General features: G+C 43.7%; 1 protein-coding gene across 2 annotated transcripts in view; it reads left to right on the top strand.

The window, feature by feature from the left end:
- Window positions 1-1,636: 1,636 nt before the first annotated feature.
- The window catches only part of SMAP2 (small ArfGAP2), a 47,823-nt gene continuing 32,357 nt past the window's right edge, over window positions 1,637-17,102 (top strand). For both annotated transcript variants that reach the window (XM_040231566.1, XM_040231567.1), the window contains exon 1: window positions 1,637-2,225. In XM_040231566.1, the coding sequence (XP_040087500.1) occupies window positions 2,123-2,225 (103 nt within the window). In that variant the 5' untranslated portion in view covers window positions 1,637-2,122. The remainder of the gene's footprint in view (window positions 2,226-17,102) is intronic.

Raw genomic sequence — 17,102 nt, 5'->3', positions numbered from 1 at the left:
GGTAGTTTAGTCACTAAGTTGTGTCTGACTCTTGCAACCCCATGGACTGTAGCCCACTATGCTCCTCTGTCCATGGGATTTCCTGGGCAAGAATATTGGAGTGGGTTGCCATTTCCTTCTCCAGGGAATCTCCCCAACCCAGGAACTGAAACTGTGTCTCCTGGATTACAAGTGGATTCTTTACCGCTGAGCCATCAGGGAAGCAAAGAGATGGAGGAAAATTTGACTAGAGATAACTCTGAACATCTGGTCTTACCAGCTTCCCAAATCCACTCTTCCCATAGCAGCCAGATTGACTTCTTAAAATCATTAACTGAATCACATTGTTCCCTCTCACCCTGCCCCAGGACAGTGCCTCATACTTAGAAGTTTCTCAGTAACAATTTATTAGGTGATTGAAAGAATGAATGAGTGAACAAAAACATCTGCCAGATGGCAGGTGGGTCCCTAAAGAAAAAGACAGCCACTGAGAAATTCTGTACTTAATCCACTCTGTCGTAAGGGTGGTTTTAGACAATGATGTTTAATAATCATTTTAATTAGTTATCTATTCTTGTGTTTTACTGTAATAGCCCCTCCTCTCCACCTCACCTCTCCAAATAACTTTCAGTAAAGGTCTTCTGCACAAAACTACACTATTTTGGGAGAACTGAGGAATTAAACAAGAAAGTGTTTAGGCAAAACAATGTCCAAAGGTGTCAATAATCATAAGAGGAGACCTAATGAACAGAGAAACCCAGAATTCAGCAGGAGCAGGCATACCAAGGGAGAGGTAACCAGGGGAAGGTTGTGATTGATGTTTCCTTATTTTGTGTTAGGAGGTTGTTGTTATTCAGTCACTACATTGTGTCTGACCCTTTGTGACCCCATGGGCTGCAGCACGCCAAGCTTCCCTTTCACCATCTCCAGTTTGCTGAACTCATGTCCATTGAGTTGGTGATGTCATTCAACCATCACATCCTCTGTCACCCACTTCTCCTCCTGCCCTCAATCTTACCCAGCATCAGGATCTTTTCCAATAAGTCGGATCTTCGCATCATGTGACTGAAGTATTGGAGTTTCAGCTTCAACATCAGTCCTTCCAATGAATATTCAGCGTTGATTTCCTTCAGGATTGACTGGTTTGATCTCCTCGCTGTCCAAGGGACACTTAAGAGTCTTATCCAGCACCGCAGTTGGAAAGCATCAATTCTTCGGCTCGCAGCCTTTTTTATGGTCCAACTCTCATATCCATAATGACTATTGGAAAACCATAGCTTTGGACCTCTGTTAAGAGGTTTAGAAGGTAGGACTCTTCTATTTGGCTGTTGAAGGAAAGAATAAGCTTTGGAGCATTCACAACCCAAAGGTTACATAAGGATGGTAAAATTTTAACTCATAGAGAGGTCTGGGGGATTATGTTGGGATCTTTCATAGAAAGCGCTCAGCACAGTGCCTGGCACGTAGTAAGAGCTCAGTTTATTTGCTGTTTCCCTTCACTTTCCTCCACTCCCTCCACCCGCTCTCCGCCTGTTCCATTCATTCTTTTCCAAGGACATGCAGGGGGCGTGCCCAATCCTCCCTCCGCCCCATCCAAGCCCCACCCCTCGCTTCTGCCCGGATTGGTTCTTGAGAAGCGGAGCGGAGGGAAGAGCCCAGTCCGGCGCGGTGGGGGCGGGGCGCATGCGCGGGCTGGGCTGGGTGGAGGAGGAGAGGAAGAGCTGCCGGAAGTAGGCGGCCGAGGTGGTGGCGGAGCAGGCGGCAGCTGCCAGGGAAACCGAGGCGCGGGAGCCGTAGTCCGCTGACAGGCAGGCCCGGGGGTCGTCTCTGCGCCCGGCAAAAGCAGGAGGCCTGAGCGTCCCTGTTGCCTGGGCCGAGGGTCCCTGCCTGGTCCGACAGCCTCGTTGGGACCTGGGCCTTTCCCTAAGCCCGCCAGGGGGCGCCGCCTTGAGGGGGCTGCAGAGTTGGGGGGCAGGCGCGGCTGACTGGAGAAGGGGCGCTGGACTGGGCAAGAGGAGAGGGCTCCCGCGTTCTCAGGAGGTGCCCTGGGCCGGGGACCGGGAGTCCTCACCTCCGGACTGAGGCAGGGGTTTCTGGGGGCTAGGAGGGCGCGTCGCCCTCTGCCCCCGCCGGCACCCTGGCCATGACGGGCAAATCGGTGAAGGACGTGGATCGGTACCAGGCGGTCCTGGCCAACCTGCTGCTGGAGGAGGATAACAAGTTTTGTGCGGACTGCCAGTCTAAAGGTAGCGCATCCTTCCTTGCGGGCGAGGGGTCCAGCCTCCGGGCGACACGGGGGAGGCGACCTGTGTGGGGAGGCGGGAGGTCTCTAGAGCTTAGGGGGCCCCGACCGTCTAAATGGTAACGCGTGCTTCCCTCGTTGAGGAGGCTGCTAGGTGTTCTGGGGCGCCGGGATTGGTGTGGGGAGAGGTTGCGAGGGCGAGTGTGTGTGGTTGAGGCTGGGGTGGGGGGTGGGGGCGGTGATGGTCGGGGTTGGGGGAAGTGGCATGGTGTGTGCAGGTGAGAATGTCTACATTTCAGGGCTCTGAATGAGTTCTGCGCCGACTGTCAGTGCAGCTCGCAGCCTTCCACTTGCAAAGCTGGGGGTGAACTGCAGCGGGGCGGGGAGGGGGTGGGGAGGAGAGGGAAGTGAGATGACGGGGAGGAAAACTGCTTAAATGGTTTTTAAAGGTGGTGAGCGTGGCTGCCTGCTATTTGGTTAGCAGTTCCTTCTGTCATTTTACAGCCTTGCTGAGATCTGACAGAGTGCTTAGGTGGCTTTCCTCTTCCAGGATGTGTGGAGGGGGGAACTGGCTTATGCAGTGACACAGTGCGGATTTCTAGACAGCCTAGCCCTGGCTTGTGGAGTGTGCTGGAGGCCTGATGTGTGTGTGGTGGCAGGAACTAGCAGGATCGGCTTAATCAGTGCAGAGAAGGAAACAAGGGCTGCATCGAATTTGTTACTTCCATGGCGATCATCCTTCTAAAGACGAAATATGATCATGGCAGAGTCTTTGTTTTCTGTGCCCTCAAAGATTCATGATTTGGTACAGTTACAAATTGATGTGCTACCAAAGCTTGCTTATTAGTGAAATATTTGCACTTGAGATTGATAGATTACAAATATTTTGTTTCCTTATTTTCTTTCTGAATTCTTTGGAATATAAATTGGAGTTGGGAGAATTCCTTTTTTGGTTTGGGAGTTATTGCTAATTTACTTTTGTTCATAACGCAGTGAATTCACCTGGATTGTTTGTCGTATAGCATGTTGGGCATATAGTACACAACAAAGATTCAAATATATTTGTCTCTATCAGTATTGAGAAAGGAATTACGTGCTTAATTGATACTTTTACTTAATTACCTTTTATTTTGCAGAAGTAAGGTTATGTAAGGAGATGGGGGAGAGAGACATTGATTTGGACACCTGGTAGTATATTTTAGTGCCCTTTACCAATGGGTAAATGGCATGTGCCATTAGGAAAGTAGATCCTGATTTTTTGCATTGGCAAGAATTCATTTTTAAAAGTATTGTAGAATCAGTTTATGTTGGGTAGGTTAATTTCTTATAATTGACTCTCATGAGATCTTCTGCTAGCTCTATGGGAAGATTTGGCTTAAAATTTGGGAGTATATCTCTTTGGCTTCACTCAAATTCCCTTGTGTCCTCAGTTGATAGATCTTGAGTCACAGTGAAGCAACCCACTGAGTGAGCACTGCTCCATTTGGGGAGTCAGATACCATTTTTATAATCGGTACCACCCCTATCCCCCACTTCCCATACCACTGTTGTAGTTACTCATATTCTAACAAAACATAGCACATAGAAGAGAGGTTGATTCATCACCTCCAAATTTTCTGTTGCTCTTTATCAACAGAATTACTGGGGATCAGGTAATAAAACATTAGTCAGTTCATTCTTAATGAGAGATGGTAACTGCTGGCCTGTAAACTTTATTAACTGCTTTTGATAGTAGAATCCTGGGTCCTGAAATGATTTATTTTCACAAATTAGCTTTACATTTTGGCTTGGTGGCTTCAGTGACTTGGCCATTCTATTACAAATGAGATGACAGTGTGTCAGTCAGTCATCGTTCAGTTCAGGTCAGCAAGATATTTGTGGCCTCAGTTTTCGCAGTTTATGAGTTAGCTAGCCCCTTCTACTGTTTGAACTCCTCCCATTCATTTTCCCGCTCCTTTTTCCTGACTGTGGTTGTCGTAATGGTCATGTGGACAAATGTCAGATCGTGGAAGGAAGAGACACTTGAATCCGTAGATTAAGTTATCTCTTAGCTCTGGTAAAAAACACATTTAGTGGGAGGAGGAATTTTAAAGCCGCAGGCTAAAATGAGGTTTGTACTTGGGTATTTATCTGTAAGTCTCATGTCCTCTCTTACTTAGAAAATTGAGAGCTTGATTGTGTAGGACCTGGTGAGGGATTGCTTACTAATCCATTCACATAAAATCAGATGATGTAACCCTGAACTGCAGACCTATGAACAGGTATTTTTGTAATGTTTCAAAATAACTCTGGCAGTAATTCTTAAAAAAAAAATTCTTATACTGATTTAAGAATGATATTATAAGATACATAATTTGAATAGCAGAATAGAGAATAAACATGTGTTCTCTTTGTGTAGTATAAGTTTTGTTGGTTCTGGGTTTTTTGTTTTTGTTTTTAACTCTCTTGAGCATAAGACTCACAAGTTACCTCTAAGGCATTGAAATAATTTATGTGGGAATGGAGGCCACTTTGGTACTACCTTTAAAACAAATGCTTCAACTTGCTTTAGGCTGAAAGATGTTTCATCACCCAAAACCTTTAACTTACTGTGACCTTTAGGGTAAAATTTTGGGCTGACTGAAGTTGTGGTAGAAGAGAGAACAAACATACTGAAAATTTCAGATATGTTAATGGTTAACTCCACCTTATTGAGGCCAGGTCTCATTTTTGGAGGTTTAGTCTGTAGCTCTGCAGTTCCATATTTTGTCTGTATGCCTGGAATAACTCCTAATCAGCCTCTTCAGAGAGTGGTTTAAACTGGACACTATCCTGCTGCTGCTGCTGCTGCTGCTGCTAAGTCGCTTCAGTCGTCTCCGACTCTGTGCGACCCCATAGACGGCAGCCCACCAGGCTCCGCTGTCCCTGGGATTCTCCAGGCAAGAACAGTTGGAATGGGTTGCCATTTCCTTCTCCAATGCATGAAAGTGAAAAGTGAAAGTTAAGTTGCTCAGTGGTGTCCAACTCTTAGTGACCCCATGGATTGCAGCCCACCAGGCTCGTCCGTCCATGGGATTTTCCAGGCAGGAGTACTGGAGTGAGATGCCATTGCCTTCTCCGGACACTATCCTATTTACCATGAAAGGATCTACCTTTCTGATGTCCTGAATACTTATGTCCATTGTTGGGATGTTCCTTTCTCAGTATCAAGGTTCGTGAAAAAATGAGAGCTGTTTACTGAGCAAAGAATTAGAACGGAAGAAATTTGATGGTCTTGAGGAATATTTACTTTCAACTGTGAAATACCACATAGAATTCTGGAGTCTGACAGAAAGTTTGTAATATCTTTTTACTGCTCTGTTCTTCTCCTACACTCCATCTCGGAAATGTTTCACTTCAAATCACCTGGCCACTGCCTTTGTTCCAACTCCTAGTATGTGTTCTTAAATTCAGATTTCCTTTTTGAAAAACCACTTTTATGTGGTTCAAAATTCAAAAAGTTCAAAAGGGAATATATTCAGTGAAAAGTTGTTTTCCTGTCCCTGATCCCTTAACCAGCTTTTCCCAGTGCTTCTGGAGGTAATTTATTATGTGACTTTTAAGAGATGATACATACATAGACAATTTCATTTAAATATATTCCTTTTCAGTGCTTTTATGCAAATAATAGCATGTTACCCAAAGTCCATGGCACCCTGTGTTCTTTTTCTTCTTTAATATTTACTTAATTGGTTTTTTTTTGGCTGTGTCAGGTCTTAGTTGCAGCTCACGGGACCTTTCGTTGTGGTGCTTGGGCTGAGTAGTTGCAGTGCGTCCAGTAGTTGGAGCACACAGGTTTAGTCACCCTGCAGCATATGGGATCTTTGTTCCCTGACCAGGGATTGAACCTGCATCCCTGCATTAGCGGCAGATTTTTAATCACCGGACCATCAGGGAAGTCCCAACCTTTCACTTTTTCAATCAAGTGTATAACATGAAGGGCATGGAGATTCCCTCTCCATGCACAGTAAGGAGTGTCCCCATTCTCTCAGGGTATAAAGTTGAAAGATATGCATGGTTTGGGAACATCTGCTCTCACTGAAGTCATCTTAGACAGTGTCCTAGCCCCCGTCCATAGCACCTGTAGGCTCACCTTTCAGGTTCAAAGAATCAGAGCTGTAGACTTTTAAAAATATGTATTTATTTATTTTTGACCTCTTCAGATCTTAGTTGCCCCAAGGCCTGTGGGATCTTAGTTCTCCAACCAGGGATCAAACCCACATCCCCTGCATTGGAGGACAGATTCTTCCAATGGAAGGACTTGCAATGGAAGTCACTGGACCACCAAGGAAGTCCCAGAGCTGTAGACTTCTGTTGGAAAGTGAAAGTCACGTCTGACTCTCTGTGACCCCGTAGACTATACAGTCCATGGAATTCCCCAGGCCAGATACTGGAGTGGGTAGCCTTTCCCTTCTCCAGGGGAATCTTCCCAACCCAGGGATTGAACCTAGGTCTCTCGCGCATTGCGGGTGGATTCTTTACCAGCTGAGCCATGAGGGAAACCCAAGAATACTGGAGTGGGTAGCCTATCCTTTCTCCAGGAGATCTTCCTGACCCAGGAATCGAACTGGGGTCTCCTGCAGTGCAGGCAGATTCTTTATCAACTGACCTAATCAGGGAAGCCCTTTGATGTTGGAACATCCAATTAAACTCTATTATTCTGCTTATTTTAGCTTTGGGACCTTTAGCACACCACCTAACTTTCTCAGTTTAACTTTCCTCATTTGAAAAATAAAAATGCCTTGTAAACTAAAGTGTTACACACATGTAAGCACTATTTATCATTACTATTGCTGAACTCATTTATTTCATCTTAATTTTATTCCTTCATTCCACTTTCAGACTTTATTCCCTTAAATACCCTAGTTACTGGAAGCCACAGTTAGAATGACTCACTGAATAACTCACTGAATAGAAAACTCACCTAGTTTCTAAGCCAAAACCATTTCCTATATTTGATTCTAACTCTGGTAAATTCATCTCTAGTTTTGCTTTACTTTTGTTTTCTGTCAGTAGCTAAATCATTGCTTGATGAATATCATTCCTTAGAACATGAACATTGCTATCATTTTTTAATTATTTTAGCTGTATCTGTGGCACCTTTTAAGAGATTTTTTTCTTAATTGCCGCAGACCTGGACAGTAGAAGGTATTTTCCTTCCATCTCTAGTTAGACACCCTTCTCCAGCCAAGATCAAATAACACTCAGTCCTTTTATAGCTCATGCACCTTAACTCTGACCATTGTAGTTAGGCTGACAGAGTTTTACTGACAGTAATTAAAGTCCCCGTTAGGTTGTCATTTATTTTATTTTATTTATTTATTTGGTTGCGTAGGGTCTTGGTTGAGGCACACCAGACCTTGGCTGTAGTTCACAGGCTTAGGTGCTGTGCGGCATGTGGGATCTTAGTTCCCTGACAAGGGATTGAACCTGCATTCCCTGCACTGCAAGGCAGATTCTTAACCACTGGACCACCAGGGAAGTCCCTAGGTTGTCTTTTAATATCAACTTATTCAACCTGTTCCCTGGGAGACATTTTCCTACTAGTTCTCTCTGTCCTTTAAATTTCATCTGGTAGCTGTGGGATAGAAAGTACAAAATGCCTTGTCTTCTGAGGGTGCAATCCCACACTGCATGTATTCATTCAGAAAATGCTCTTAAGAACCTGCTTTGTGTCAGACACTACCAAGACATGTAGATTAAAAGAGAGGGCCTTTGGTCTCAGGGATTTTATAGTCTAATGGGCAAGCAGATGTGTAAACAGATACATGATGCAATGTAGTGATTATCACTTAGCATTGTGTACAGGGAGAAATGAAAGCGTTGAAGAAAGCAAGCAAGTCTGCTTAGGAAGTCATGGCTCAGAGAGACAAGAAGGCTGTGTCTTAAATGAGAAGCATGATTTTGCCAGGTGAATTTAGGGGACTTTGCTTTCCAAGCCGAGGAAGAAGAACGTGCAAAGCCTCCAAGACGTGCTGTGATGTGTGTGTGAGATTCTTTAGTATATTCTCATTACATGTTGGGGATTGACAAGGGCTAAGGTAGGCAGAGACACGTCAGATTAGCTCTGCAGTTGACTTGCTGTGTGGCACTGAAATTAGGAATATGCATTAGACTCTCTGTTATGTAAGAAACCCACAGTACTGGAAGTCTACCTGCTACTCAAATGGAGTTGCAAATATAGCAAACATGAAATGTTTTCTAATTGCTGAGTAGTAAGGAAGGTCAGAGTATTGTGCCCACTAGATCTCCCTTCATGAGTACATTCATTTATCTTAAAGAAGTCTAGTGGGATGCCAGCCGCAGATGTCATGCTGTTTCTGGAGTTGATGATGTTGGATTTTTGAAGCTGAGCATGCTCTCACACTCAAGCAGTCTGAGTATTTCATGCAAGCCCTTGGTTATTCAGTGCTTGTGTGTGTGTTCAGCTGTGTCTGACTCTTTGCGACCCCATGGACTGTAGCCCTCCAGGCTCCTCTGCCCATGGAATTTTCCAGGCAAGAATACTGGAGTGGGTTACCTTTTGCTTCTCAGGGAGTCTTCGCAACCCAGGGATCGAACCTTTATCTCTTGTGTCTCTTGTATTTGGCAGGCGGATTCTTTACCATGAGCGCCACTTGGGAAGCTGGATGTGTAAACAACAGGCAGCTGCAGCCACATCTCTCAGTATACCTTTCAGCAAATCTATTGCTTTTAAATAAATCAGAAAACAACCTTCTTTCTGAATTTTTCCTCTGATATCGTGGTATGTAGGTGGCAGCTTTCTTGGGCAGTGTTGTCTGTATAACTGTTCACCACATGAGTCATTGTCTGTTTCTGTTCAGGCTAAAAATTCCATCTTGGAAATAATGTCATGCAGTTGGAGACCACACTTGACTCGTTGTGTGCGTTGTGGCTGGCTTTGTCTGTGATGCTGGAAGCTACCTGCGCCATAGGGAGGAGATAAAGTGACATTAAATGGACTCAAGCTCAGTTCCTCCAAGTGATAGCTCCGTGAAAAAGATACCCAGCAAGAATCTGCATCAAACACTCCTGTGTTTTTCATTTAAGCATACAGTGCTTAACTTTTATTATTGTGTCTGCCTAAATCCTTATCACAGTTATGTTTTTGTTTGAGCAAGTTGCCAGTTTAAGTAGATACTAACTTTGAAGAAGCTCTGTACTGGCTCCTGGAATGTGACAGTTCAGCATACCACACTGAAAAGGTGGGAACCAAGTCTGTGTAGAGTAGAACCCCTTAAAATTAATTCACTTTTACCAAATTCCTCTATTTTTAAAGAAATACTCCTCTGATAGTTAACTTCTTAAAATTGTAATTTGCCGCAGTTCGCTAGAAAGTAAGCTGCATGAGGGCAGGAATTTTGTGCCTGTTTTGTTCAATATAGTATTCCCAGCACCTAGTATGGTCGGGCACAGGTCAGTAAATATTTGCTTGAACTATACAAATCCTTTGTTTCTTATTAAAAGAAACCCTTTAGAACTTTTCTGAGTATCTGTGTAATTCTTAGGAAATCTAACTTTTTAAAATATATTTAAAAGTCAGGGACCCTTCAGAGAAACAGAAAACACTATAGGAGATTCAAGCAGAGGGAATTTAATATGGACTAGGTTCCATAGGTGATAAAAGGGCCAAGAAGGTCAGTGGGCTGGTGAGACAACCCAGAGATTGGCAACACCTGGGGCCGCCTATGCCCTAAGGAAATTAGAAGGTGCTGATGTCAGCAAAGGCCAGAAGCCTGAGCCATCTGCAGTGACCAAGACGAGTGGAAAGAAGAGCTGTCCGGTGGCAGCTGGAGCTCGGACCAAGTAAGACAGAGTGTTACCCCGGCTTCCCCCCTTCTCCCGCCTCTTATCCTTATCAGTTCCTCCCATTGATGGAATTTACCAAGAAATTAGTTGGCAGGGGAGCCTGGGAGATGTAGTTCCCTGTGATAGTGTGGAGGAAGGGGAGGATCCAAGTTGAGACAGGCAAAGGCACTTAAATCCCCAAGATGCAGTTCTTTCTGCTTGTAAGAGAACAGTTGAGTTATTTTGGACAAAGGATAAGAAGGGGGTTTAGGCCAATGCTTCTTTTTGTTTTTTTTTTTTTTAGGCCAATGCTTCTAAAGGAGCTTAACTGTTGCCAAAACAATAATTAGTCCTGGGAAGTAATGTAACAACTCAGTCATTGCCTGTTTAATTAGGATGCATGACTTCTGTGGAATCTGTGTTTGACTTTCTGTCTCTGCCAGGAGCAGTTTATCGTTTGGTTACTTGGAAAATAAGTTCCCACCCTGATTCTGGGAAGCTTTAGGCATGATGTGTATACACTGAGCTTGTCCCATCCACAACTAAAAACTCAGTCAGTAGCACTTAAGATATGCAAAGAGTTTTGATGATTGCAGCCTTAAAACCTGGTACGGATTAGACTTTTCTGATTGTTAAGCTGGAGCCAATTTTCCTTGTGTTGGGTATCTCTTTAAATAGTTTGATTGGGTTCTCTGTTCCCCTGCCTCAACAAGCTTAGATCAGCTAGCACTGGGTGAGAGCGGTGAGATCACTGGACATACTGGCTTCTGTGTTGCTCAGCCACCTAGTCGTGTCCGACTCTGCCACCCCATGGACTGAAGTCTGCCAGGCTTCTCTGTTCCTCACCGTCTCCCGAAGTTTGCCGAAGTTCGCTGCTGTCTTCTATACTGGACCTGAAAAATATTCTGTCTTATTCAGAAGGGTGCTGCTGTTCCTTGTAAAGACAAGGCTTCTCAGGTTATTGCTGCCAGTTTTACTGAGGTGTTTAATGAGTTATGTGATACAAGTTGAGCACTTTGTGGAAGTGCTTTTTTTGTCAATCGGGTCGCCTGCCTTTGGGCGCCTGCCACATTATTGGAATTGGTGGAACTAGGCCAGCAAGGGTTTTTCAGTGGAGTGTGAGTATGTTTGCTTTTAGGTGGTTATTTTCCTGCAGAAGCTATGGATAAAGACCTCTCATTGAGTAAAGTTACCAGTGGTAAAAAACTGCATAGGTTTCATTGTTTTTCTCTTCTTTTCCAAAAATTAGTTTCCTCATAGCTGGTGCTACTATAATTCACACATGTGATTGAAGTGTAATTTGGTATTATAAGAAGCATATCTCTTCCCAGAGTACCAGTTCTTCCCAGCCAGTCCCTTTCACCTTAAGAGGTACACCTATGTGTTTTTGAAGCCTCATGTTTAATAATTACAATATTTCACTACTGTATTTGACTCTTCCATTTTCCAAACTTTCTCCTTTCCTACCCCACTCTTCTGGATCCTGTATTTCCCCCACAGGCTTTGTGGATGCTGGTCCATTGATGGCTGAACTGCAGGTTTCTTCCCCGTGGAAAACCCCAGAGATGAGCCAAATCTGCCTTCAGCTGTGGCCACCCATCAGCGTAAGGTCACCCTGGTGGTCGTCTTCAGTTTGTGCATCACTCCCCTGAGCCCCCATGCGCCCTCTTGTGTGGCTGGAACCTGCCCTGGGGTCCCACCTTGCAGCCTGTTGCTGGGATTTTACTGTTGCTGCTCGTTTTCAAATAATGTTAAGTAGCTTTCTGACCATTTTTGTTGACCATAGCCCTCTTTTCCCCATTTGTATATTTCCTATGGGTATTCTGGTGTGCTTTTTAAATAGCTGTTGGATATGGTTTATTTAGAAAGTACTGGATTTCATAAGTCCACTTGGAAAATGCTTTGTTTATCCTTACTTAATTTCAAGTCAAAACTTTCAAAAAGAACTGTCTTAATCAGAAACAATGAGAACCGGATCCCTCAGGCTTCATGTCATTTCTCCTCACCCAAGGAACAAACATGTAACCTTTTCCATTTTATGATGTACTGAAAATAATAGAGCAAATACAGGAGGAGGAGAGCTCAGCTGCAGCTGATAAGCCTGTCCCCGCATAGAGATGTGTGGAAATAGAGCACTTTTTCTTTCCCTTTATTGCAAACAGCCACACTGTCTTTCATGGCAGTTGCTGGTGATGGGAAGTCCATAAATATCCCCGCGCCTCTGTCACAGAGCTTACATCTTGAGATGTGGGTTTACATGTTAATCCTGCAGTGTTATTTCCTGAATGCACACACAGTGAATTTTAACTTCTTCCTCTTTTCTTATCTTAGTGGAAGTCCCCTCTGTGTGTGTGTGTGTGTGTGTGTGTGTAAATTTAGAAATGAGTTCTCTAGTGTTTCAAGTCTTGAGTTTAAAATTGTCTTAATATTATTTAGATGGTTTTTGTTCTAGTGCCTTCAAAAAGTAATTACCTACAGAATTTTCCATCCTGTGCTGTTGATGAAGGGGACATTGGTGTCTTTTCATGTTGACACTTTACCACTTGGGTTATAACTGACCCAAGGCCTCTGATGAGAAAGAGGAAGGAAACTCCCTATTCTAATCATGATGCTTGTGTTCAAAATAGCTGGAAACAATGGACTTAATGCAGACCATTTGAAGTGTGACAGCCGATTTGAAAAAGAATGAAAAGACTCAGCCTCTTCTGCTGTGTCTAAACCGTTTTTATTGTGAGAATAGCTGTAAGGGACTGGGAACTTTGTCTCGCCCAAGGTAGATGTCAGGAGATGAGTTAGAGGAACCGTTTCAGACTGAGGGGAATTTTGAGGTCTTTCTGGTGGTGTGAGTGTGGTGTTAACATTCCTAGCTCTCCTGTGAGAGAAAGGAAACATCATTAAATACAGCATTGGAATCGGGAAGATTCCAGCTCGGCTCCCCTGAGCCTTCTGACTTGTTTTGAGCCTTGTCTGTGAATAGGTATCTGACACAAGTGACTCAAATTAAGGATCGATAGGAACAGGTTCCCAGGCCAGCTGGGCTTATTAGCTAAACATCATTAAATGCTATTTCTCTAAAAAAGAAAAACTGTATCTTCTCATTGTGAAAATTATTCATATTTGTGATGGAAGTCATTGGAAAGTATGAAAAAGTATAGTAATGTAGAAGATCCTTATCACCCATTTATACTTAAGCTTATACTACTGTAATATAATTTTATATCATTATTGTTTTACTTAATATTATCATAAGCATTTTTCCTGACATTAAAAACGTTTAAATGCCTTTATGGTACTCCACTGTTTGACTATATCATTACTTAATTCTTGCCCAGTTGTTGGACATTTGGGTCTTAAATTTTCGGGGTTATAAAATTTTTTATAATGAGACAATGTGAATTTTGGTGTTGCTGTTGGACTGATGGGTTATTTATGCATTCAGAGTTGAGTGATGTGTGCCTTCTAATTTTAAGGAGTTGTCAGAGGGTTCTCCGGTTGAGCCCCTGTAGAGACGGCCTTGCTGTGGGGGCTGTTGTTTTGAACTGCCTCATTGTAGTGGACATTTGAGATGGGAGCAGAGAGCTGGGGAGAATCCAGGCTTAACCATAAGGAACAGATTTACAGGACATGATCATAGCAAGATGGGCCAAGTTATATTTTTATATCTGACGTGCACTTTGCACATTTATGTACTTGATATGTGGAACAGTTCTGTCAAGCCATTGATCAGCATCTTATGTTGTTCATACAGGCCTCCTTCACTTAAACTCAGTCCAATGGGAAGAAGGATTAGAAGCCCTACTGTGGTGGAAAGGGGATAACAGCCACTGGTTTTTGCTTTTGTTTTACAAGGCTTTCTTTCGCCTGTGGGTTCCATAAGGACAGGGACCACGTTCCATGTTTCCCTGTTACCTGATGCTCAGCATCTGCTGCGTAGTGTCTGTGCTTCTGGAACCGTTGTTTTTGGAGTATAATCTGCAACATTGTGTTAGTTTCAGATGTACCGCAAAATGATTGAGGTACACACACAGACACTCACACATACGTGTGTGTGAGTATACACATTCTTTTTCATTATTGGTTATTAAAAGATATTAAATATAGTTCCCTGTGCTATACAGTAGGTCCTTGTTGGTTATCTATCTTATCTATAGTAGTGTGTATATCTTAATTCCAGACTCCTAATTTGTCTTCCTACCCACAAAAATTTTGGTTTTGGGTTGAATTACTTTACATTTGTCCCCAGGATCATCTTTTTCTCATCTCTTTCCAATCCGCACTCTCGACTGGGTTGGGTGCAGAATGATGTTGTTTGCTGAATGGGGTAGAGCGTGTTCTGTGGGCATTGTGAACACTATCCTAGTCGTGCGTGTTCAGGTCATACTCTTTTTCCTGTTTTATTTTTTGAAAGTCACCTTTATCCTCTCAACTCAGATATTTGAAGCTCTGTGACATTGCAGGAAGCCCAGCAGGTGAATTTCCTGGTTGCTTTGTGATCATTGCTTTTGTGTGCCATTTCTTCTGTGTGCTCCTGGCATCTGTGCCACGTTGAAAGCTGGAGCCAGTCACAAAGCTAGCACTCTGTCCTTTCCACAGGAGGTTTTACTGTGACACATCATTGGGCGGGGGAGTGTAGCAGGGGGTATGAAACAGGAGGCTGAAACAGTAGCCCTTTAGCCTTTCTTGTGGGATGGGAGTAAATATTTAGACACTGTTCTCAGGTGCTGTAGAAATTAATCAAAACCTTGCAGCGCTTTTAGAAGCTCTCTTTGTCCCTGCTGGAACAGGTTTGTCTAATTCGAAGAAACTTGCTTTGGCTCTTTCGAAGCTGTGTTTTTCCTTGAGACCTGCCCTGGGTTCCCCTGCATAAAGTTCCCTTTGCAGGAACTTTCTATCCACACAACTGGCATCTTGCCCCACCCCCTTCTAACCTGTACCTCATTATACCCAATTGTGAAACACCTGGCTTGTGAAACCTTGTAGTGAATGTCTTCCTCTGGAAGGGTAGATCTCCACCTTTGCTCTGCTCCCTTAAGCCAGGGCTGTTTCAATGACTAACATTCTGTGTGTCACTGAACTAACTGGCTGTACTTTGGTCCCGGGATTCATTTCTGTTCTGCTGTTTGTTTAGGAATGAAAGTTCTCTAGCTTTTGCATGCGGTTGTGATGCGATTAAACTGGCACTGGTTTTCCGTCTGCTGGGAGAGCGGCACACCGGCGTGAAAGGGAGAAGTTCATATGTCTGTGGTCTTGTGCCCGAGTCCATCTGCTGACTCGGAAGGTTTTGTGTAAAGCCTCTCTCTGCCTGTGTGAAAAGCATGAGCTTCCCTTTAAACAACTGAAAAATGAGTTCTGCCTGGCTGCTTGTTCTTCACTCTCCTCCACTTCTGGGCTTCCTCTGAGGAGGAGGACTGTGGGTGAGAAGGGGTGGGAGATGAACCTTCACACACAAGCTCAGGCATTGGGCTTTCCGGGAGCAGAGAGTAAAAAGTATGTGGTAAGAGATGTGAGAGTTGGACTGTGAAGAAGCCTGAGTGCCGAAGAATTGATGCTTTTGAACTGTGGTGTTGGAGAAGACTCTTGAGAGTCCCTTGGACTGCTAGGAGATCCAACCAGTCCATTCTGAAGGAGATCAGCCCTGGCATTTCTTTGGAAGGAATGACGCTAAAGCTGAAACTCCAGTACTCTGGCCACCTCATGCAAAGAGTTGACTCATTGGAAAAGACTCTGATGCTGGGAGGGATTGGGGGCAGGAGGAGAAGGGGACGACCGAGGATGAGATGGCTGGATGGCATCACGGACTCGATGGACTTGAGTTTGAGTGAACTCCAGGAGTTGGTGATGGACAGGGAGGCCTGTTGTGCTGCGATTCATGGGGTCGCAAAGAGTCGGACACGACTGAGCGACTGAGCTAAAGGGAAAAGAGCACTTGAAGAACAGGATACGAATACAGTGACTATTATTGAGCATTGTCTGTGTATAACACATTTCAGGTGGAGAAAAATGATTCTAATTCCAGTCCAGCTGGTGATTTCTTCTATGAACTTGGGTAAATGACTTGACCTCTCTGGGTCTTAGATTCTCCAGCTGTGCTTGGACTAGATAATCCTTAAAGTTCTTTCCAGCTTTGAAATTCTGTATCTCAGTGTTTATCTCCTTGTTATGGAACAAGAGAGGCAGCTTTTCCACAGGATTGGTATATATCTCACATTCTCCAAACTAAATGGCTTAAAATAAAGATGGCTTCTCTAGGGCAGGACTTCTCAACCTGAGCACTATTCATGTTTGGATACTTTGTTAAGAGGTTGTCCTGTGTAGGAGATTAGGCAGAACCCCTGGCCTCACCTGTTAGATTCCAGTCCCACTTTCTGCCAGTTGTGACAACTAAACATGTCCCCAGACCCTGACATTGCCACTTGGGGGGAAGTTACTTCATTTGAGAAGTACTGCTGTGGAGGAAGAAGAGTGGGGATGGAGGATGAAGAGCTGTCTCATTGGTCAAGAGCTCTATCAGCCTCTTTAGTAGCTTATTCTAAACATATGCCTCCCCCAAATGGGCAGGCTCACTTTGCATCTTCAGTATTTTTTTCAGGATATGAATAGATACTGGTTGTTGCAAAGAGGAAGTTAAAGCTTTAACTGGAAGTAACCTAAAGAACTAAATGTCCCCAGAGGGTAAGGACAATAACTTTTGGTGAATCAAGTTAATGTCCGTTTCCTGAAGTGAGGTCATGAGCGATAGGAAATTAGTTTAATTATAATGTCAAGTTTTAAATATCAGGTCCACCTGGCCTTGAAATAATTGCCCAGCTGTCGGCTCAGTGATCCATCTCTATATGCCTCCTTCCCCCAGCCTGATGAAAGCCATTGAGATAGTGACTGAAATGTGCTAGCTTTCTTACAAGATCTAGGTTTTATCCTTATTACTTTTCCTACAAAATGTTGGTTTTATTTTATTCTTTTAAAATATTTTAAATTTTTTAGCCATTTTTTTGAGGTATAGTTTACAACATTGTGTAGTTTTAGATCTACAGCAAAGTGATTCTGTTATACTTGTGTATGTGTGTGTGTGTGTGTG

The sequence above is a fragment of the Oryx dammah genome, unplaced genomic scaffold (assembly GCF_014754425.2).
Source record: "Oryx dammah isolate SB20612 unplaced genomic scaffold, SCBI_Odam_1.1 HiC_scaffold_28, whole genome shotgun sequence".
NCBI classification, from domain to species: domain Eukaryota; kingdom Metazoa; phylum Chordata; class Mammalia; order Artiodactyla; family Bovidae; genus Oryx; species Oryx dammah.
Note: the sequence above shows the minus strand (reverse complement) of the source record. Positions and strands in the feature narration are given on the sequence as shown.